The sequence below is a fragment of the Pogoniulus pusillus genome, chromosome 19 (assembly GCF_015220805.1).
Source record: "Pogoniulus pusillus isolate bPogPus1 chromosome 19, bPogPus1.pri, whole genome shotgun sequence".
NCBI lineage: Eukaryota > Metazoa > Chordata > Aves > Piciformes > Lybiidae > Pogoniulus > Pogoniulus pusillus.
In genome coordinates this window covers 15,209,200-15,233,650 of record NC_087282.1, presented here as the reverse complement: position 1 = coordinate 15,233,650, position 24,451 = coordinate 15,209,200, and the positions used below count along the sequence as shown (strand labels likewise).

Sequence of the window (24,451 nt, the reverse complement as noted above, 5' to 3'; positions counted from 1 at the left end):
CTTGTAGATGGTGTCAGATGTTGCCTTTCAGTTTTTATGACCAGTTACTCGTATGCCATCTCTAACTGGTGGTTATGTGGCTGGAAAGTCAAAGCCCTCTGTTCATCTTGTAGCATGACTAGTGGTGTCCCTCAGGGATCAGTGCTGGGCCCCATCCTCTTTAACATCTTCATAGATGATCTGGATGAGGGCATGGAGTCAGTCATCAGCAAGTTTGCAGATGACACTAAGCTGGGGGCAGATGTGACTGGATTGGAGGGCAGAAGGGCTCTGCAGCAGGACCTTGACTGCCTGGACAGATGGGCAGAGTCCATTGGGATGCCATGGTCTAGCCTTGAGCTCTGTGGTAAAGGGTTGGACTTGATGATCTGTGAGGTCTCTTCCAATCCTGATAATACTGTGATACTGTGATCTTCTCAAATATGAGTTAGATGTCTTATAAACAAACGTGCACTGGTAATATGCATCAGTATGTTGTATTTAATATGGTAAAATGGAATGTGTATCCTTCTGTGAACAGAAGGGAGTAAAATATCTGAGTTGTTCTTGCAATTCAAAACTTAGGAAGAAATCCCTGAACATGTTAACAATGATAGGGTTTAATGTTTGGTGTTTCAAGTCACTGATAAGGTGTATGGAACAATCAGTTGCCTGGATTTCGTTTCCACGTTCTGACCTGGGAACAGGTCATCCCATTCTACCCTGTTATTTCTTCTGCTTAAGAGATTCTGAAGATCTGTGAGCCTGTGATGCTATAGGCTAGCAGTCTGTTTTCCATTGTTATTGACTCCTTTGTACTGTTCTTGGAGTTTTCTGCCTTAGGAAACATCTTAGGGTGACATGTTTCTAGATTAACTTCTAGAGTAGTTTAAACAGTGCAATGCAAAAATGGTGACTTGTTACCCAGATCTGCTTAAGACCAGTGCCCAGATGCACTTTTTTATTCATTTATGTCCCACTGTTCTAATAACTACTGGTTGCTGAACAAGTGAACTTCAAACATTTTTTCTGGCAGTGTTTTCTCTGTGTTGCTTTCTGAGACCATATATTCACCTTTATCCCAAGCACTGTTATATTTGTGCTTTCCCGGTAGTCATACTCTTGTTCTTTTCCAGTTGTTTTAATCAAACAAGGAAAATTAGAAGTGATAATTTCTGGCCTTCTTCATATTTCTCCAGTAATCTGAAAGATTGCAACTGTTAATTCAAGCCTTGCATTTGATCTTTTTTGTGTGTACCTTGTTAGCAATGAAGGCTAACATTGTTTCATTAAGAAAGAAATATATTGATAACTGGTGAAGAGACTCTCTAGCATTGGTCTGTGCCTACAACAAGGGTATTGATTATTCAGAAGCAAACCTTTCTTGTCTTGCAAGTTTCTGATAAGACAACAAGGAAATGGCCACCCTGGGCAATGAACTGCAATTTCACACTGAGTGAAACTATCAATTTTTAAAAACTACAGTTAAATGGTTTTACTAAAGCAATGAAAGCTAATGTGACCTGCAGGCAAGGCTAGACAAGCCTTCAGCTCCCAGGAAATTTGATTTCCTGACAAAAAATGCCACTGCAAAACTATGTTTGAGTGAAGGAGATTATGAACTCAGTTTAAAACACATTTGAAAATAATCCTTTTTATAGGGCACTGATTTTTTTTTTTTCTGAGTCAACTTTCTCTGAACCATCCTTTTTTATAGAATGAGAGCAGAAGCTGCTGCTTCTGAAAGGCGAAGGAACTTCTATCTGTCATTCAGACTATGAATTGACTTAATCAAAGAAAATACTTACCCTGAATTAGTTTTAAAACATTTCTTTCATATATTGAACCCTAAAGGACAAAAATATTCAGAAAGAAAAGGAAGCTGCTTCACTGGAATAAGAAGTGAGAACTTGTTATTTGCCTTCTTGTGTCTCTTTTTCTTCAGTTACTGTGTAGTCAGACATGAGGACTAACTTTGAGGTTTCTGCAAAACTATTACTTTTTATAATTCCAAAGTCATTAAATATGTGAAGAGAAAATCTAGAGAAGATAAGCAAAGTTACTGTTTTGACAACCAACTTCCTATATTCATTTCTCCTTTTCTTAATGGGGAAGGTATTGCCCTGAAAAATCTGTAGAAGCCTGTGCCCAGACTCTTCCCAGACACACAGGGAAAGAATCAATACAGAAGTTGGTGGGTGGTTTATGCATTTTGGTTGAAGGGATAGAGTTTGTATGGTGTCCCTTTGTTTCCGATTCAGAATGTCTGTGGAAACTTTTTGGCAATAGAATTGGTGGCACTCCTGCACACATGCTTTTTACAGGCATGAACGTTTTTCTTTTGTGTTCTGCAAGCTTTCAATCTCTTAAAGCAATAACAGTAACAAAGTGATAAACCATCTATAACTAAAGTATGAATCTTTGTATCTTAAGTGAACCTAAAAAATTCCTTAACTTTAGGCTTGAATGAAAATGCTTGACAGGTTTAGTCCTGTTCAGAAAATATGTAGTTTTAGAATATCAGCATGTTGTACCTGAGTGAGAATAATCCAAAAAGTTTCTTTAAAGAACCTTAAACTGCTCCTACACTGCAGAAGTAGTTGTGGAGTAACAGCACAGCCAATTGTGGCAGCAATGGGAGATTTTCTTTTGAATGAACAGACTAAGCCAAGGTGCTAAGTCCAAGAGGATGGATCACTGTGAGCATATTGTCCTGAACTTCACTGTAAGCTTTTCAGTGGTGTTTTTGACTTGCCAGCCAAAGTGCGTTGATAATTTTGGTAAAAGCTCCATAGTAAGTGCTTGCAGTTAACCTACTGGTTGCTGCAGGATGCGTAGTGTATATCCCAAACTTTCAGCAGGTTATTTTCTTGGCATATGTCCTACTCCAAATAGCACTTGTGGAGTTAGTATACTCCCTAAAACAGGGTCCCTAAGGGAATACTTTCCCTTAGAGAAAATTACTTTCTGGTTTGGAATATGTACAAATGCCAGAGGCTGTTTCTTACTCCTGCCAAGCTTCAGACTAAATTGCACTTCAAGATTTCATAATGCTTGAGGGCTATTTCCTGTGAGTGGATCTCCTCACTCTGTTGTGCTGGGCATTGGAACCATGTGTGCTCTCCTTGCCTATCCTAACTTTTAAACTGAGTGGGTTAGCGCAGTGCTTCAAGGAAGACATCTTACTGACATCCTCAGACCAGGTCAGAGAATCACCTTAACAGAATACTTTAGGTATTATTTACTTGCTACTCTAGAAAGCAAGTGAATAAATTGCTGGAGAAAGCAACAAATTTGCATGTGTTACAGCAAGGAGAAGAGCAGTGGTACTGCTGAAGACTTCCTCTCTTCCCAATGAAAACTGTACTAATTTATACAGCATCCACTGAAAACAAACCAAATGTCACAAGTTTTAAGTGGATGGTATCTCTAATGTGAAAAAGGAATATTTGGGTTCCCTGTTTCAATTTCTCTTTTACTGAAGCATGTATTTTACATGGTACATATTTTTATATGCTCTTCATTCTACTAAAATTATTACTGAACCTCTCCGGAGGATTACTCCATTATAACTGTTTCTTTGTAAAACATATTTTTATGGTCTGGGGGTAGAAGACAAAATGCAGAGCAAATTATTATAAATGCTGAGATGACATCTTGTTTACATTTGTTTCAAAGTGCCTTTCCTTTCCCTCTGCACTTCTTTTCTCTAGTATTGATCAGATTTACTTTGCTCTTCCTGCTACTGTTAGTACTTTGAAATACCATTGTGGGTTTTTTTCAGTGCTTTTAAAAAAGATTTTATCTGTGGTCCCTTTAGTACTTTGTCATGGGTTCTAAAATTTAAGTCTTCAACAAGTGACTGAATTCCCAGGGCATGCTTTCTATGTAGTGATGATCAGTGCAAACCCAGTGTAGTGAATCTCAGGATAATGCAATGTATAGCCTCTAGATGTAATTTCTCCAGTGTAAGGAAATTAAATCTTTCTTCTAATTCAGTTCAAGTATCTGATTCCAAGATCAATGTGCACTAGGTGCAATTCTTTACTGGCACTATCTTGCAGGTTTTCCAGCATTTTAAAATATGTTCAGTCCTTCTTTTGCTTTGCCCATATGAAAGGCTACAGGAAATTACTATTGTGACCCTCCCTTCTGTTACAGTGTCAAGTTTTTGATAGCAAGGTGTACCTTGCTGTCAGGCACCTCACTTGAAGTGACAGGTGGTCAAAGGAGACCCTGTGCCACTGCTGGCATGTAGCTAGTGCATTGGTAGATGAACTTGAGAGGATCACACTAAAGGCTGCTCTTAACTGCTGAAGCATGTGAGTTCCTGAAGAAGCAGCTGAGAGTTCCCACTAAGTATCTGACTGTTAATCAGCTTTAAGAATTTCTGATTCCATGTAGATGAAAGGGCCTTCCAATTCATCAGGTCTTCATACTCTATTTTGGAAGTGTCTGTAATTTGCAGGGTTAGGACGATGGTTTTGTCTTTGTTGCTTCCTTGTTTAACTTGGCCCTCTTTAGTATGACTTTTTCAGCTTTGATTACCTGAGACTGGGAGTAACATTTTATTAGTATTGAGCAATACAGAACATGCTGCCCATAGCATTGTCTGCAGGTAGTGAAATGTGCACACAGTGTGCTGATGCTACAGGCATAAACAAACAATAAACCAGCTTTAACGAAAAGATCCTTGCAGCTATGATACTTGGGCCAAGAACTAAAGGAGAATGGAGTTGATAATCACCTCCACCACAAAAAAAATCCCCCAGACACCCACCAAGTCCTAAGTGAGTTAGGTCTTGTTCTGACAGCTAGGAGGGAGTGTACTTCAGATAACATCTCAAAGCAGTATCAATGCGCACAGCCTCTATTCTATTTAGAATATAGCCTTGCTTAATCTTTCGTATTAATTTGATGCTTTTAGTAGCTTCGAAATAGCCTACAGCAGGGTCAAATTAATGTGAAATGCTATTTTATTTTGCCTCTACTTTGTCAGAGAAAGAGGTGGATTTTTCTTCTTGTGTGGTCTGCTTCATGCACTTGACACACGAAGGTGAAGTTGTTAGTGACAAATAACTGTCATCCTCTAATGTGAGTCAGGAATTGAAGCTTCCTCTGTTGGATGGTCTATGAGAAACATGGCATTTTCTGAGGAATTAGTCTGGAATCTGTATGTTGATTCCATTTCCTTAACCAGGAAAGGATTGAAAACAGACTGCCAGAAAAAATGGCATTATGACTGTATAATACTTGGCTTGCAAGACTAAGGCTTACAAGCCTAGCTGAGAGTTATGTCTAGATTTGTGTTACATTTGGACATGGTTATAGAAAGTGGCAATATCCAACACCTGTCAATTGGGAAAAGCCCTAAACGACTAGTAAATCTTAACCTGTAATGAGTACCATATGGCTCCTCATGTTCACAGCTGGGAAAAATCAGGCAGCCTCAAGAGGCTAGTGATTAGAGACTTGTGTGTAAAATTCAAGTAAAACAGACTTCCTGAGAAGCCAAGTACCTTAATCTATACTGCTGCTGATTGAAGGTCAGTAGTAGTGCTTATGTCTCAGTGCTGGCATTAGCTGCAGAAATGTATAACAGGATGGGCAAAGATGGAGATATGCTTCAAACCATTCCCCTAATTTGCTGTGTAGCTTTTAAAGGAGTTTGCCTGTGGTCTGTGTAAAAATGAGAGGATGTGTTTCGTTGAGTTTAGCATTTAGAACTGAAATGAGCAGTAACACTGTGTAAACTGCCTACAGAGGTGATAGAAAACTTGTTCATAGAACAGAATCATAGAATCAGTCAGGGTTGGAAGGGACCACAAGGATCATCTAGTTCCAACCCCCCTGCCATGGACAGGGACACCCTACCCTAGATCAGGCTGGCCAGAGCCCCATCCAGCCTGGTCTTAAACACCTACAGGGATGGGGCCTCAACCACCTCCCTGGGCAACCCATTCTGGAGTCTCACCACTCTCATGCTCAACAACTTCCTCCTCGTGTCCAGGCTGAATCTCCCCACCTCCCTCAACCTGCTGGCCACACTTCTCGTGATGCAGCCCAGGATCTGCTTGGCCTTCCAGGCTGCAAGTGCACACTGCTGGCTCATGTTGAGCTTCTTGTCCACCAGCACTCCAAAGTCTCTCTCTTTAGGGCTGCTCTCCAGCCAGTCACTGCACAGCCTGTGTTTGTGCTTGGGATTGCCTCGACCTAGGTGCAGGACACTGCACTTGGTCTTGTTGAACCTCATGACGTTGGCTTGTGCCCACATCTTCAGCCTGTCCAGGTCCCTTTGGATGGCATCCTTTCCCTCCAGCATGTCTGCTGCACTACACAGCTTGGTGTCATCATTCTCAAAGCCTTCTATTCCAAAAAGGAAAATTCAACCAGAGTTACTTTGTTTAGGGCTTCTCCACTGTGCTAGTTTGAAGCAGGCTAAAATGTTTTGGTGAGAAGAATTAGATTACAGGCTGTGGAAAGAAAACTTTGCTCATAGGCTTGCTGAGATGTATAAAAACATAAGTCAAAACATAGATAACACACTCGGCATCACTCTCGCTGGGGCTGCTGGCTGAGCTGCATCTCTCTAACCTCACCCTCCATTTTGGGCTAACCCACTTTGCTTCCTAACCTCTGGCTGAACCTCTATTCTTCCCTGGGACTGGGGTAAGGTTGAGAGGGGTAGGGGGAAGGTGAAGGGGTGGTTGAAAGCCCCTCCTGGGGACTCAGGTTTCTGGGAGGGAAGTTGTGTTTCTGTATATACTGTAAATATCTGCTTGTATATTGTGCTAGCTGTAAATATAAGCTTCCCTCATATTTCCAGAGCTGGCTGAGTCTAGTCTGGGTGATTTCTAAAGTGTGGGGGGGTGGGGAACACCCAAACCATCACATCCACTAATGCTGTCAATTTGGAGCACTGCCTGCCTAAAAAGTGAAATGTACCATTTGGCATCTGTTGGTTCATGAGCCTGGACATAAAGTGGGCTAGAAGACCAACTGGTAGTGTACATTCTGTCTTTAGTACTTTTGCACTATTGACCATGAGGTGAACCAGCCAAATGTAAACATAGATGCTTTTTAAGATGCTGCCTCTGGATGACAGTGTAAAGGTAGCACTTAACCTGAGCTGCTATTAAAGGAAATTTTTTTCATGTATGTTGTGGAGCTGTTTAGAAATTTGTGTTCATTAGGACAGGGTTAAAGGTACTTGGCTTCTCAAGTCTTCAATTCTAGCTTTGAAATGCTTGTGAAAGTCATAGAGGAGCTTGATTTTTTTTTTTTTTTTCTTTCTGTGTCACACTCCATAAAATATACTACCATGAAGGCTATTCTTTATCTTGTAAGATTTGCAGACCACAGAAATACAACAGTTTTGGAAAGTAGTGAGAACTGTCCATATCTCTTTACAGTTGAGTAAAAGGCTGTCAGCATTTTCAAAGCAGTGTGGCAACAATCATTTTTTAAGATGGAAGGCTTTGTAGAAGATGCGAATGAGCTACTGTGAGTTGCAAGGGCAACTTTGACTGCCTGCTTACAGCTTCTTAATGTCTGAAGAGTTCTTGATCTTTCCTCTATTAAAGCCAGATATGGAGAAAGGGAGCAATATTTGGGATAGGAGGGAAGTTGACTGGATGCCTTGCTTAGCTCTTGCACGCTGTCCGTTTCTCTGTGTCAGGAATCTAAAATAGAAAGATTCAGCCAAGCTGGGATACCTTCTGATTTGAAATATAACTTCTTTGTGTTTACTTGTTTTTTCACCCAAGTTAAAGATAAGTAGAAACCTGTAGCTCCTAGGAGGTTAAAACCTGTTTTTATGAGAGCTTCTCCCTGCTGACTTAGTCTTTCTGGGGCTTCCTAGGGATGAGTCCTTCCCATTTTATTTTTTCTTTTTAGAATCTCTGATCAGCAGTTGAGCCATTGGAATAGCCTGCTATTCTGCTCCCCTTGTTTGCCTATTGAGTCTCTTTTGCAGCAGGAGCAGCTGGTATATAGCAGGTTGCTGGACCTGCCAAAATCTGTAGGTGAGTGCTTCTACAGATCTTGTCTCTGAACTGCTCTTAGGAGTTTCCAGTAAAGGAGAAAAATTGTTCTCTCTGTTGCTTTCAGGTTTGGAGGGTGAAATCCTTATGGACAAACAGTTAGTTTGGGGATGAAAGAAAGTTAAACATGCTTTCAGACATTAGTTCAGTAAAGAGTCCAGAAGACTGTGCGTAGACTATATCAGTTTGGTCTAAGGAAAGATCCATTGCTGCAGATACTGCCTATCCAATGTTAACTAGATACTGCTGTGAAAGATAACCTCTACAGAGAACTTTTTAAAAGCTCTTCTAAGTTCAAAGCAGTAAAATTCTGTATCACTTAGTACAAAGTACAAAGTACAGACAGAAAAGAGCTCACTTCCATTGCTTGTGGCACTATATTTTTAAGAGACATACTTAAAATTTTGCCTATTCTGAAGGTGCTGTCAAAGTTCTCTTGGCTATATTTTTGGTGTTTTGAAAGTAGCTCTTTATTTCAACCCAATTCAAAGTATCTATCTTCTAATGGAAAATGTATTGAATTTTATTATTATAATTAAAACATTTGGGTGTGGTAAGTGGATTTAATGGGTCTCATAAAGTTATATTTCATGCTATTACAATCATATAAGATGTTCAGGTGTCTAAGTAACAAACAACTTAGTGCTACCTCCTTAAGAGGTGTCTTGGAACCTATTTTTAACCTACCTGTGTGTTCTCATTCACAGTGGCCAGAACCGTGGCTACTATAGCTAAGAGCTTCCTTTGCAAGTCTCAACAGAGCTTGTATTGTGCAGGCTTCAAAGAAAGATAGTGCCTTGGGCTGTAAGTGGTTAAATTACCTGGCAGAAGCTCCCTTTTTAAAAAAAAAAAAAGGTTGGTCAAGAAGTTCTGTAAACGTTTTGAGTCTTGATGTTTAGACCATAAAATTTATTCCAAGTATCTTTAGGTAAATGAGGGAAATGTTTACTTAAATGGATATGTAATAGTCTTGTAAGATTCTGCTTTAGAATTGTTGCTGCACAAGTACAACGCTTCAGTGAGAGAGGAATGATCACTTGGATTATGGAGCTGTGGTGGCTTTGCAGATGTAATTGACTTCACAGAGGTATTTCAGTAATAAACTGTTATCTGCAGACCTGTACTCTTGTTTAGCCTAAAGAGCATGTATGTGAAATCATAATTGGAACTCATAATAGCAGCTTTAACTCTACTTGTCAAATCCCCACAAAACCTTTTGTTTCTTAGGTTTATTCATGTCCAGGCAAGTGAAAGGCAACTTAACTTGTTGAAGATAAATGGTGAAATCTTTGACCTGGGTGTGTAGTAAATCTTTATCTAGATAACTGTGTAACACAACACCTACACAGACCTTGGCAAGCTAATAAACATATTTTCCTTCAGGACCACCACCAACATAAAATTTCATCTTTGCTTGGAGCTGAGAGACTGAATTTCTTTTCTGTTATAAATAAAGATATGAATAATTGAATTTGAGAGTTCTTCATGGTTATGCCTAGGGCAAAGGCATTCGTAATGAGTGCTTTTCAGTATGCTGAATTTGATTTTAATTGGAGTGAATTTCTAACAGCAGTCTCAGGGTTTATATTGATGTAATTAACAAAAATGTATGCTCTCGATTTCTGTAATGTTCAAACATTTCTATGTTCCTGACTGCTAAGCTATCACATCTGAATGCAGAGGGTGATGTTGCATTAGGCAACTCTTGCAACAGCTAGAATATCAGCTACGTTGTCTTGAGGTGCAGGGGTTGTCCTCTGTATGTAAGCTTTACTCTAGGAACAGGTCTTCCATGGCTCTCCAACAAGTAGCTGCAGTATCTACTTATACTAACCTTAAATCATGAACTGGAGTGAATGAGACATTGTGATTCACTTTGGGAATCTGCAGTTTGTGCAGTTTTGTAAGCTGCAAATCACCAGTAAACTGCTCCCCAGCAGTACAGCTGCATGTGCATGTATTTGAGCTGATCTAGGTACTGTAGGAGTTTCAGGAAATATGTTTATTTTCTCAGATATATCATCTAGAGACAGGCTTGATTAATTGGGAAGTCCTATTTCATTGCTTTCTGATCTAGAAGACTTTAAAGCCACAGATTTTTGCTTAGTTACCTCTTCTATTATTTCTGACTGCTCTCCTTCCTCTTTAGTGGTAATCTGATGAGAGTGATGCACACCGTGCAGGATTTTGAGGTATTTGATGCACCTGTAGTTCTTTTGATGCTGATTTTGGCGGTTTGAGATGACTCAGAATGAAGACTCAGTGTTTTGTTCAGCTGCTTTTCTTTGCTTTACTCTCCCAAGAAAGTCAAGATGTGTAACTTTATTACCTGATTAACTTGCTAACAAGAATAGTTGGTTATTCGTTCCAGGTGAATACTGAAGAGACCTAAGGTGTTTAGTAATGAATCTTAAACTTACTGTTAGGAACAAGTACATGTTATATTAGTTTTAAGTAACACTCAGAATGAAAAGAAATTATAAAGCCTAAAGTATTATTCTGTGAAGTGTCTATCCTGGAATTACCATTATACTTTTAAGTAACAACACTACATTGCCTAAGTAGCTGTCCAGTTAAGCCTTCTGCAGGTAGAACAACTCATAAGCAGGTCAGCCTTGCAGAGGCACTTCTCTTATATCTGCAAAGAAGTGTAAAGGGTTGAATTGCAAGTTTCAGGTTCAAGAGCTGCTAAGGGAGACAGACTATGTGCTTTGTGCTCTTTGGAAGTCGTCAAAGATGAATAGCTTTTGAATGGGTTTTATGAATGAGAGTCTTAGTATAACTGAACTATCAAAAGACTTGATTATGTGTATTCAAATAAATCTTAGTGAAGGCATTAAGAAGTATGGGAACATGCAAATACAGGACACAACTGTGGAGTGTGACTTGAGTGCAGATGAAAATTTTTTCTAGTCTTTGCTACTTGTGCTCTGCACCTCCCTCACAAACCACAGTGGTGTTCTACAGTTCAGTTATGCTCCTGCTCATAGTGTTGCAGAATTCTAAAAGTGCTTTAAAATTTTGGCCAGCATTGCCAAGGCAGAACTGATTTCAGTGTTTTCTGTGCATCTTTTCCCTGCTAGAGTGAGCTTTTCTCACCTAATAATTTTGTGTTGTGGTGTCAAGTGACAGTCTGGTTCTCTTCAGAAGAACATCTATTTGTAGAGCTGCTGTGTGCATGTTAGTCCCAACAAATGTTGCATGCTGAAGATTGGTGGTCGTTTAAATCTGTAAAGAAGTTTTAATACAATATAGCCTATGACAACGTTTAGCTATACACAATCGTTTTTTGATTTTTGCTTGACCTCTTGCTGAGCTATCAAGAAAACCAGTCTGTCAGTACAAGTAATACTGCCATGCTGTCATAGAGAGGTTTGCAAACAGGAAATTATGGATTCACAATAAAGTAGTATGTAAAGAGGATGTTGCACTAAAACTGCTTGCTGTAAATGTTCAAACTGTTTCTTCCTTCTTTTTCTTGTCCAACCCTATCTGGATTGAGAATTCATTTCTGAGCAACTTGGTTCATGTTAGAACTTTTTCTGATAGTTTGCAATCAATGATTAATCTACTGCATCACTTTCTCTTATTAATTTCTAATTTGTAAATCTCAAGTTCTGTAAATGACTGGCTTCCCTCCCCATGTCTATTATCTTTCCCACAGAAAGAGTATTGAAATAATGCTAAACTTCTCTATGTGTAAATACTTAAACATTAAATATCAATGCATACTTTATTTGGGAGTTCTAGGTGATCTTTACACACCTCCCTACATGTATGCAATAAACTGTTTTGTTGTTTTGCAGCTGAATGTTTGTAATGGTAAATCACTTCTGAAGCTCAAATGAATTTCCCATCTAAAACTTTTAGGCAGCTTATGTATTGCTTAAATGGTGATGTTACTTTGATTTTGCCAGACTAAGATATAAAAATCAGACTAGCCTGCCTGAAGTCATTAACCAGCCCTCTCTAATTTCTATTAACCTGCTCCTAGTATTCCATAAAAGATCCTATTCTCCCTTCACAACTTAAAGGAAGTCCCAAGCTGCTGCTCTCTACTGTCCATCTGCCTGGTGCTTTTTAAACATGTTTTGCCCAGTACTTTTGTGAATGGCAGCTGGGAGGTGGGGAGGGAGTGAAGGGTGCTGAAATTGCCTGGTAACTGACATCTCCAGGCCTGATGAGAAAGAAGGGGAATGCGCCCAGTACAGAAGGCAGACTTCTAGCCAAAACAAATTTCAAGGGTAGCAGGCTTATTCATTTCACTGAGCTGACACTAACAAACCTGTAGCCAAGAGTAAGAAGTGATTTTGATTTCCAGTGTGTACTTTGTTTGGTTTTCATTTTGAAGATAAAAAAATCCTCCTTCTCTTGGTAGTGTAAAACACTTTTACACAGTCCATGTAAGAATACAAAAGACTGAGCTTGTTCTGGAAGAATTATCCTTTGAGCAGTAAACCAATACCATCCTTCCTTTTTATACACTAATGAAAAGAACTTGCTCTCCACACACAGTTTCAATGGAGTAGAAGCTGTCAGGAAAATCCAATGAAAGGATTAGCTAAACTCGAATAGATTAATTAGAGCCCTTTGCTGTGACTTCTGCATAGTAAAACACAATCAAGGAAACAGCGATGCTAGTGAGTTCATCTTTACAGGTACATGGTGGGCAATGCGGGGGAGGCAACAGGAATGCAGTAGGTGAAAAGCAAATCTGAGCAGTTTCAGTCTCTCTCTTAAAAGCTGCTTTAATTCTTTATCTTCCTGTAGTAGTAAACCAAAATGTCTTGGGCATGGAGACTGTGATCAGCTCCTTATGATCAAGCCACACTTACTTCAAGATTTTTTTTTTTTCCTATCATATAAGACAGTGTATCCTACTGACCAGTTCTGGGAATAGACCTACTACAGAGGGCTTCTGGCTGCCAGGTACAAGGCAGGTGACTTGTTCAGTTCCCCAAACTGTTGAGGTTTGAAGTAATTCGATTTTTCCTTTTCTGAAAACCCAGTAAATCACCCTATTTTCAGAACTAGTGATGGTTAGGCTGTTAACTAACAGGCAAACTGATTGTAACCATTTTCATCTTGCTCTCTGTGTAGATTTGAAGCATTAATAAATACATGTTGTAGTTTTATCTGCTTGCTTTCTTTGAGTTGTAGATATCTTATTAGTCACAGGAGAAATTTCAAGTATTGCTATGCATTGTATAGAGCCTGCATTTTCTTTGCATTGGTACATGATATAGAATTAAATTTGTGACATCAGAAATCCCTGCCTGTGGCTGCTTGAGTGACTTTCTAACTTGTACTAGCTTGTTCTGCAGTATGTGTTCTCCTGTATCACAGTTTTTGTGCCTCCTTTCTCAAGTTAAAAAGGCCTTGAGATTGTTAAAAAGTCTAAACAAGAAGAAAGTTTTTGGTTGGAATAGGTCATTGTCATTAACTGCTTGTTTTTTAGTTTGGTTTTTGTTTCTGCTCCAGTTTGGCTTACTTTGTTTTTCATGCTGTACTGCAATATGACCAGTAAGTGGCATGACTTGATATAGGACAAATACTCAGGGTTTTTTCTCTTCGAACTATTTAGTTAAACCATAATTTGTTGGGGATATAAATTGATGCATTCTTATAATGCATTGATGTTTTCTTATGAATAAGAAGGACAGTCTGCCACACATACCTTTTGTACAGGAAGATAAGCAACTCGGCTGGGGGAATACTTTTTGATAAGCTTGTGAGTGACTATATCTTCAGGATTTAAGCCAAGAATTTCTACCATTTGATTACACCGGCTATTTGAAGAGCATTGTGGTTAGACTACTTTTATCTGCTTTTCACTACTGTCTGGGAAGTACCATGTTCAGTTCCTTCAAGTAATGCATCTGAACTGGATATCCAAATCCATCTGTCAAAACATGTTCAGTGAGTCAGCTAACTCTTCATGGCAGGCTAATTATATGTACATATATTGCATGCACATATATTGCATATATGTAGAAACATCTGTATGCTAAGCATCTACTGAAAGTGTAAGGAATCCTGTCTGAATGTACCAATTTACTTTAGAAGACTACCACAGATTTGGGGAAAAATGCCTTTCTATCAAAACACTTCTTCTTTAAGCTACAAATGAAACAAGGGAGGAAAGCACTTTCCTCAGAAACTTTACAGAAGAAAATTTAGGCTTGTCTTTGTGTTACAGAACTGGGAAGGACAAACGTTATCATGCAGCTTTGTATCTACCATTATTTATTGCAAACATATGCAGGAAAGGTGCTCCTTTGTCAGCTCTCTTACAGTCAGCAAAAATAAATCTCTGATTCCACATAAGCTGACTTAAAAATAAGTTCTCTTTGTTTAGAGATATGTGGAGTTGAGAAAGTGGGTGTGTGGATGTATGTGGGAGTGCTGGGACTTAAGAGAAAAAGGCTGCGGAGAGAGAGTAAATACTACAGCTGCCTTGCTGCTTAGAGTGTAGCAAAAGCAGAGCCAGGCTCCTGTCATCCTGCGTAGTGACAATGGATGCAACATAAGGAATTCTGCTGAGACGGCTTTTTAGGGGCAAAATACTTCACAATGGACGTAGTGAGATATCAGATGCATGCTCTAGAGAGGCTGTGGATCTCCACCACTGTGGTTATTCAACACACAACCTGCCCTAAGTTGCCCTGCTTTGAGAGATTTTTTTTTAATGTTTTTTCCCCCTCCATACCAAGTTATTGCACAATTCCATTTTCTTTATTGATAGGATCGATTTTCTGTTCATCTTGATGCTGATAGGACAGGATCACTGGCAAAGATGTGTGAGCAATAACGATTGAGATTTCTGCAGTTGTGCTGGAGACATGCAATAGTAAACGGCAGAGACTGAGCTTCACTGCCTGAATTTACCTTCACAACATTGTGTGTATCTTTTTATGAAGGGACAATATAATCTTGAACTATCTTTCCCACCCCCCTAACTGTAAGAGAGCTGTCCTTCTCTACTTGTTCATGCCCACATTTTTTCTGTACTTGAAAACTCAGAAGATTTTACTAGAAACACTCTTTGGAAGCTGTGAGGAAAGCTAAATAAGTCTCTCGTGTTCCATAACCTAAAAAAATCCTCCTTAGCTATGTAGGATCTTGATCATGCTCTCCATCTGTGTGTTATTTTAACCATTACACAGCTTTTTAGTGAGTACTGATTCACTTTGTTTTTCCTGCCCCTTCCTCTTGGAGGCAGCAAAGTTTTTTCAGGTAGCTGTCACTGCTGTCCTTGTTGTAAAGCAGTATTGCTGCGCAGGGAGCTAGGTGCCTCACAGTGCAAACCTAACACGAAGAAACAGTGAGATGAGGGAATATTGCATATAAATAAGGTTAATACCTTTCAAATGAAGCTTTGTTAATGGGATTGATCCTAGAACAGGTTCACAAGGAACCTGCCTTCTTAAAATCCACTTTTAAGTGAGAAGGATCTGATACAAAATTCACAGGAAACTTTTGGGTTAGGGGGGACACCAGAAGGGCATCTAGCCAAGATGAGGCTGGTCCAGTTTGAAAACCTGAACTGGCTAGTAAGTTTTAGTTGCACTTCAGAAAGTGGCTCAATGTACTCCTGTTAAATAAGAATTCTGAGTTTTCATGTGCATTGTGTAAAAGCTAAATAGAAGACTGAGAGATACCTCAGTCAATTCATGTGTCGCTGCTGTTCTGCTTGACACTCAAATCGCTACCTTTTGCTACAAAATGCTTCAGCTGATCCTGGGTTTGTGCAGCTCCAGGTGAATTAAGCTGTTTTCAATCTGATGCTTGGTAGTGTATTTAGGCCAGGAGTCAGCACATTGCTAATGCCAGGTAAGTGATTGGGTCCCATCTCTAGATGCCTCTGTGATAATGAAGACTAGAATTCAAGTATGGATCTGACACAGCAACTGTTATCTTGCTTGAATGAAATTTGTACATAATCCCTGTTAGATGACTGTGGAGGGAAGACTCTTGAAGTTCAGATTTTCAAAGTGAATAAAGGAGCGTGTGGTGCTGTTTGTTCATTTGTTTGTTATAACACAGTGCTGCAACTGTTCTCAGAACAAGTTAAACCCTAAAGTATTTCAGATACACTGTCTTCTAATATGAATCATGAGTTTTAACTGCTTTGAAAATTGATGTCTGTGTGTGTTACCTAGGCACGTGCTGCAAAAATATATTTTTTCTTTCTAGAAATCATGCTTCTGTAAACATGTCTGCTTGTTGAATTCAGAAACATGGAGCTCTGAGTATCCTGTGTTGGGGTGATGGTGAAGGAATATAAATTAAGCAAATGTAGTATGGAAAAGTTACCTGACTTGGATCTGCTTTGTGAATAGAACTCCCATATCTCCTGCCTTTGACCCTTTAATATCTGTCTGTCATTCCCCTTATGCTGGAGATCGTTGTAGTTGAATTGTCATGCTTTGGAATAGAGCATGAGTGCAGCTAGGTGAAATCTTGGTTGTGAAAAATTCTCAATAACTGAGCAGTGGAGGGAAGAATTAACTGTGTATGAAGTATTTTGCTAATAACTATCATACATAAGCCTTCCAAGTGCCAGACTTGCTTAAACTCTTGTGCAAAACCTGACATCTACTGGTGGGAACCAAAATTGGACTCTTCCCAGTGTGAGGCCTATGTTGAAAACCTGTTCTACTTAAGTTCTGGCACCCTTGGCCATAACTGTGATATTGTACACTGCCTTGGAGTAAAGGATAATTAAACACAAATTTAAGTCTAAAATTTCTGAGGAAATTAACATATTTGCATACAAGCATAGTTGTTAATAAAGATGATTTCAGTTAACTGTCTACTTTGAACACAGGTGTAACACCTAGATGACAAACTTCATAGGCTTAGATTGTAGACTGACTTTTGTAACGTGGTTGAAGACTTTGTATAGTCTTAAGCTGATTTAAAAACTAATTTTTCTTTTTCTTATGTCTTTAAAGGCTTGCCATGGATGTACATCATTATCCAAATGTGACTGTAGTGGAGTAAAAGGTGAAAAGGTAAATATCTTGTTCCTTTTTTTACTTGCAGACCAATAAAATGACTGAGCTATATGCTAGCTTCAGATAACTGAAACTTATGGCCAATAGCTTCTGTTTCTTGCTCACACCTTTGAGCATGGTATTGAGTCAAACTGTCTGGTCTGTCTGATGGTGTACAGACTTCCATATCGCTGTCTCGGAGGTGATGAATGATGTCACAAATTTCTCCATTTATGTGGGAGTGCAAAGCACAAAAAGATGCAGGTTTTAGAAAAAGGGCAAAATGCTTGCTTCTTGCCAAGGCTTGCCTTCACTGGCTAGTTAGTGTGGCCAAACTAAGGTGTGGATTGCATGGTAATGCCTCTGCTGGAAATGTTTCAGTGGGGATTTAAAATCAGAGTGAGCACGGGTTGCTTTCCCACTTCTCTTCCATTGCCTGCTCATAAGTAGATGACACTTATTAATGTGTTCTGAAGTTGCCCTGTTTCTTACCTCATAACTTGTGTAGCTATTTACAAAGGCAGTATCTGCTACTCAAGTAAGCAGCTACTTAATGGCCAAGCAGATTTTCTCAGATACAGCAGAATAAAAATCACACACACCCCCAATCCAGCTTTTTCTCAAGTGTAGGTGCCTAGTTGAAAGTAAACTATGGCTAAATAGTTCCTGTGTAACTGTTCTTGTCACAGGGAATGAATGTGATGTGATCGCTGCAAGGGGAAGAGCCTGCCTGAAATGCAGACTCTTAGTCTTGTAGACAGCTTGTTTGAGATGCAGTGGAGTCGTCTTAAAGATATGAACTGATAACAGAATTTGATAAGTTTGTTTTATCAAACCACTTTCTCTTTGCAATGTTCTAGAAGGGGTTTTAGTGCTCTAGATGATTAAGCTCTGACACATTTCAAAGATGTTCTTTTTTGACATTGCATAAGCAACCATAACCTCAAATGAACAACAGGAATGCAAAATAATCAGTCACTGCATTGGCACACTAATGTGCTGACACAGAATTTTACTGTTGGCTGAGGTTAAGCAAGGCAGATGTCCAAAATTCAGGGTAGTTCTTGGTGCCACACCTGCCGTCCTGATAGCTCCAGACAGATGAGGTCATTTCTTGGCATTTACTTGCCTTTAGTTTAAGTATATTCCTAATGTACACATGTCGTTAAGAACACTGTCCCCTTGACAGCAAGCTTTCTGAGTTAGATTTGGTTAGCCAAGACACAACCCTGGTTGATGTGTTCCTTCCTACAGGATCTTCAAATGATGATGGTCTAACCAGGTGTATTCTAACACTAGTTGCAGGTGTACTTAGGTTCAGTTTGAATACAATCATAGCAGGTACACTTTAGAGAACCATTCTGTAATTCTAAATTGGTGGTTGGTTGGTTCTTTTCTGGATTAGTCACAGCTGTCTTCTGAATTCAGTGACCAAATGGGTATTGTCTGGGTAGTGTGGGAAAAGGAGGACCTAAAAGTAAATAAATATTCTGGGTTTCTAAGTAAAACTTAATTCTTTTCTTCCAGTGACTCAGCTTTCTCTTTATACTACTATTATACAACTATGATCCACTCAATACATTCCAGTCCTTAAGTGTTATTTAATGAAATTGAGATACTCTGTACCAGAGAAAAGTGACTATCTTGAGACTGTTTGGAGTCAGTGGGAGATTTTTGTCCAAATACAGTCAACAAGCGGAGTATATGAGCCTTGTTAATGACACTTGAGAGTTTCATCTTTATGTATTTTGGGATTTGTTTCTACTCTTTTAGGCTGTCCAAGCAAAATGTTAAGAACAGCTGTGCAGGAGAACCTCTCCTGGTCTTTTCTGGAGGTAATTATAGCAAGTCCTGAGCAAAAGAGCATGAAGCTTTGTAACCTCTTATAAAAAGGAAATGGGGAAGGGAAAAAATCCTCCAGTAAAACAATCAGAACATCAGACAAAATATTTATATAATGGTTGTACTTCTTCCTGGGTAGTTCTTAGGGGGCTGCAAATTGATCCAAGTGTAATCTTATAATGAAGTAAGAAAACAAACATTTCACAGAAAGGAAAACAGCTTCATCTGTGGTATGACTGCTTTCTCTGTCTTCTCTTTAAAATGTGCCTCAGTCCTAGGAAAGAGAGTGTGTCTGAAACTCCCACTTATTAAGCTGATATATGTTTCCATCCTTGGAATGGATGATTCACTTTGAAATCTGGGAACTATGTTTAATTCTTCCACCTAAAGCGAGGCAAACGCACTGTGATCCTGAGGTATGCCAGAGGGTTTTGTTTTCTAAGCAGCCCTTCTGAAGCTTGAAGACCACACTATCATGTACATTATGTAAAGGAATGATGAAAAGCAAATTCCTTATTTCTTAAGCATAATGTGTTGCTAGTGGAACTGGTTTCATAATACATGTGCACACCCCAGTATGTTAGTTGCCCTGAAATTACGAAGCTCCCAGTGTTTAATGTGTTGTTGGATTTAGCAGTTCAGCTCTGGAGAACTACAAAGATTCTGTCACTGACATCCGTAACACTTTCTCATAATTTTGTTGGGGATTTTTACACCCTTAAGCTTCTTCTAGGGTCTTGTACTCAAGAGCTGTCTTAAGATGATTAGGTTGATCCATCACACTGTACCACTTACTCATTTGATTATTTGATTTCCAAACCTGATACTATCTTCAACTCCACTTTCTGGCAAATATTCTTTTATTCCAGCAGTTTTTAAGTTGCTGCCACAGGAAATGTTGGGCTTTGTATTTGACACTTGACACTTCTGCTTTCTTCTCCAGTGACCTCTGAACCAGAAGTCAACCCTTGCCTAATGGGTGTATGATGAGCATTATACAATGAGCTGCTGTTTAAATAGTATCTTCTCTTTGATTTTCCTATTGAGACTGATAATAATGTACTTGTAGAGCTGCTGGAAGGCAGGTGTACAGAACCTGGTTCTGTAGTGGCAGGACAGGAAAAACCTTGTCAAATGCACTCAGCTGAGTGCTGTGCTTCTGTTCAACTGTTTCGTTTCTGGCTGGAGGCCAGCTTCTGCATCCAACTTGCTGCCCACTTGCATTAAGTCAACTAACAAGTGTGGCTTTTTGCAGCCTAACATATTCCTTTTGAGATTCAAAGTAACCTTTTTCCTAAGCACCCTAACATTCCTTTCAGGATATCCAGACTTCAACAGATCAGGTAAAGTAATACAAATTGGACTGTGACAAATAAAGCTATTTTCTTGTCTTGCCTTGGGGAGCCACAGTTCTTATTTAACTGCTTCCAGTGGTTCTTAGGTAACTCTGCCTCTGCTATTAGCCCTGACAGCATCACTAGCAGTTGGAGTTCAAAGCACAGTGAGCTGCATTTTTGGAAGTACAACAGTTGACAAAAATTAGTGCACTAAAGTTTTCTTGCTCTGCTTACTTTGAGTAAGATGGATAGTGTTAAAATTCAAACATGTCCAAAATTATGTAATAAAGAAAGGAGAGACTTTACTAGAGAGGTCAGTAGAAACTGATTGCAGCTGTGAGCTGGTGTTCTGTTGCTTAGCAAGCTGCTCTAGAGAACTGGATCTGGTAAGAGTAGTAAAGTGAATTAAGCTGCAACATACAGGTGCTTTAGGAATGGCTCACACTTTTCAACTGGAATGGAAGTGTATAACTGTTTTTCACTTAAGGACCTGGATGATGATTGAGTTTTATGTAGATATTGCTCAGCACTTTTGAGATTAACCTACTTTAATGCTTAAAAGCTAGCTTATGAGCTAAAGCTAGCAAAAGAAACCAACACAATAGACACTGAGCATGGAGCAATTCCTAAGACAAACCAGTAAGACTTGTACATTATTGGCCTGGTTTTACCTCTGCTGAAAAGAAGATCCAAAGATGCTGATAAAAACATTTCTATAGAGAAGTGGGAGGAGGAGTGAGGTGATACTCAGCTGCTCTAGCTGATGAAGATAGAGCCAAGGGCTACAGCAAGCAGGCTGTGTTCATCTTAGTCACCAAAAGGGCATGTACCCCAAGACCTACTGCAGTTTTGCTTTGAAGTGGTAGTACATGGCTGCTGCTGAAATCTACTTTCATGCTTTCCCTTAGCTGCTTTTTCCTGTTTCTCCTCTGGGGCTTGTGTGGCCACATGCAAAACTGTTAGTGAACAGTTCTCACTGAAAACAAGTTTCTTTGTAAAATAGGTTAGCTTTCAGCCCGATCAGTTCTTTCATGCAGATTGTGTTGCAGCATGATTGATTGTGTAGCTCTCATAGAAACCTGTGGCTTAGGTGCTGTCAAAAACATGGTTCCTCCCACCTTAAAACAAAATTCCCCAAATACATTACCACTGATCTTTAAACCTCAGCTGCTTCATCTTGCAAAAGAAGACACAGAAGATACTCTGAAGAAATTTGTGGTTTGAAGAGTAAAGATTCTGTCAGAGGATTTCGTTACTATTTTTAAAACTACTGTTTGTGGCTGGTTATTTTGTTTCAAATGAGATTTTCCTTAGTTCCAACTTTACATGAAATTACTGTTCTTCAAGTAGAAGTAGAATTCAACCAGTATGAGAATCTTAAGCAGCTGTTATTTTCACTCTAATATTTAAATATGACTTTCTGTTACATCACTACTTCTGTCCTATGTGTCTTTTAGTGTTACTATAGCCCTTTGTATCTGAATCTAGTTTTAAGAAGCCACCCATAGTCTCTGGAGTCTTTCTGATGTTTGCTGTTTTCACAGCAAGGGCAGGAAGCCAAATGTTACAGCCAGGCTCTTACATGTATTTAAGCAACAAAATGGGCTTTCCTGAATAGTTTTCTGCATGCTTTCTCAGTTGGGTGATTGATTTGATTTCTCCCCCACAAATATACTAGATCTAAGGGAATAAATACTCTGTTTTCTCTTCTCAATGTCTCTTTAGTTTCTTCCTGAAACCTAAATATTTATAGAGGAATGTAAATTACTTTTGCATGCTTTAAAACTGCATCTATCCCAGATTTCTTACATTTTCCTGACCTATTATTGGAGTACATGGAAACTAGGCCAGATTTGTCTATGTCTGTGTTTAATTAGCTGTATTTCACTGTAGCTTGAAACGTAATTTTAGGGTGTTTCCCGACATTTTTTCCTATCCCTCAAGCAACAATCGTGTCCAAGCTTATAAGTTGGCAGTTTGGCTACCTCTGTGTAACTGATTGAGGGCAATTCCTCTGACAGCTACTCTGGATTTATCACTAAATGAGATCAGAATCTGACTCTTTGCCCATTTCCCAAGGAAATTATGGTTTGTAGCTGACACATCTTTGTTCTGCTGTGGAAACAATCCTGTACTTTTAGGACTGGAAGATGAGACATGAGTTGGCTGAAACCATTCCTACTTCTATTTAAAAGTAGGAGCTACTGAAGAGAAATGAAAACTATCCAAACTTCTTTAGTTCTTTCTGTGCAAGTGAAACTTAATTGCTGGTTTTTCAATCTATAAGAAAATGCATTGCACACTACCCGTGGGTCTCAATCTCCTTATATCCCCAGTGACAGAATATCTTTTTTTGGCACTGATATTTTAGGAAGGACTTTTAAAATTACTCTTCTGTTTCAGTTCTTCAAGAACTGAATAGGGAAGATTCAGTAGGGAATATGCAGGATGTGCAGTAGGGAAAGTCTTGTTGCAGAAGCAATAACCAAAAACTGTTCTTACTTATGGAATCTTATACACTAAAGTAGGAGACTTTTTTTTTTTAATACTCCTGACATCATTTGCAGATTGGTTTTATTTCTCCCCCTACCCAACTTGTCCACGTTTCTTTCTCCCACCAATTTTTTGGTCAAAATTAGTGAGTCTAGTACAGCTGTTTTCTCTGTAATTAGTTTGAATGTGTTCCCTTGGGAAGTGTCTGGTGTAATCCCCCAGCTGTCCTTAAGCATAGTCCTTCAAATCATCTCTTCACTCTTGGGGGTAATTTGCTGGTAACCCTCACAGGAGTTGCCCTGGCAACAGTTTCTTCATGCAAGGCTCTCATTGTTGCTGGGCACTTTGAAAGTGGGCTTGGAGAATACTCATGTTGTAGTTTGAATAGTGCAGTTTGCTAGCATCATCTGTTGTTGCCTCTGTTTTTCTTAACTGTTTGGCTTCACTTTAAAGACTTTGGGTTCTCAGTTCTGTGCCTGCTTAGAATGCCAGCGTCCAAGCAGTTGTATTTTAAGAGAGCAGCTTAGATGACACACAAGGCCAAATCTCTGCTATGATCTTGTCCTGGTAACCATTTGCAGATTTTACTTTCTCTAACAAAACTCTGAAGAAACATGACCAAGTTGAGATCATAGGCATTGTGCAGCCTGACACAACTGATGTGCCCCTTGTACAGAGGCATGTTTCCTTGGTGTACAAACATTGTTCTTGCCAGAGCTTGCTCCAGAGTCTCATTCTGTCTACTGTTTTCCTTATCTGGCACTCCCAAATTCTTCATTCTCTCTCCTTCAGGGACATGCTAACCCTTTCATATCCTGTCCTGATATAGTAACACTCCTCCACAGTCTTGCTTTTCAGATGTGATAGCACACCAGCTGTGTAGCTCCCAGTGGAAGTACAGCCTGGCACTTTGTGTGCAAAAAGATTGAACTTCACCTGTCAGACTTCAGATAGCCTCAATTTGTGATGCAATTTCAGCTTTTCCACAGTGAATTACAGAGCACCTATTTAAGTACTACAGTGAGAAAATAGGGGTTTAAGAATGGGATTTAAGAATGAGACTTAGCGCTGCTGCTTATAGAAAATAAAGGGAAGATGAGAAAAGCCTTAACATTGCCTTTTGCATATTATGCCCAAGGCTGCAGTTAGATGTTTCTGTTTGCTTGCAGTCCTCAGTCTTCAGTTGGTTTGGTTCTTTCACGAGACTGAGGAGAGCTAGGCCGGACCTCCTAAGTTCTTAGAGAGCCCCATAGCTGGTAGACTGCTAGATAATAAATGTCGGAGCTGCTGTTCCAATTCTTGCTGAGGTGGTGCAAGAAAATTAAAAATTCAGAATTAATTGGTTCAAAGAGAATGTACAAAAGCCTGCACAATTCAAGCCTAGTGATTTTAGCAGGAGATGAAAGATAAAAAGAGTAAGAAACCTTATTTCTTTGCTGTCTTGGATCTGTCTCACTTGATTTAGATTGTAGGTGCTTTGGGATGGAACTCATTTGTGTTCTGTATTTGTACAGTGGTTAACCTATGGCCAAGATCTTAATTGCTTTTATATTACAAATTACAGTCTTCCAGCTGTGAAACTATAAACAACAGGCAGGATACAGCAGCCATCTACCCCCTTCTGGGAGCTTTTTATAGGTGTTGCAGTAGAGGTGAGTTTTCAGGAGAGACTTATTAACTAATAAAGCTGTATTTTTGTAGGAAGAGGGAGACGTGTAGGTATTTAAGTAGCACAGAAGAAACAGATGGTTAAATTATT

General features: G+C 39.3%; 1 protein-coding gene across 1 annotated transcript in view; it reads left to right on the top strand.

The window, feature by feature from the left end:
• COL4A5 (collagen type IV alpha 5 chain) overlaps positions 1-24,451 on the top strand; it is a 78,955-nt gene that overhangs the window by 7,225 nt on the left and 47,279 nt on the right. Inside the window, exon 2 of the mRNA XM_064159439.1 lies at positions 16,979-17,038. Coding sequence (XP_064015509.1) covers positions 16,979-17,038 — 60 coding nt within the window. The remainder of the gene's footprint in view (positions 1-16,978; positions 17,039-24,451) is intronic.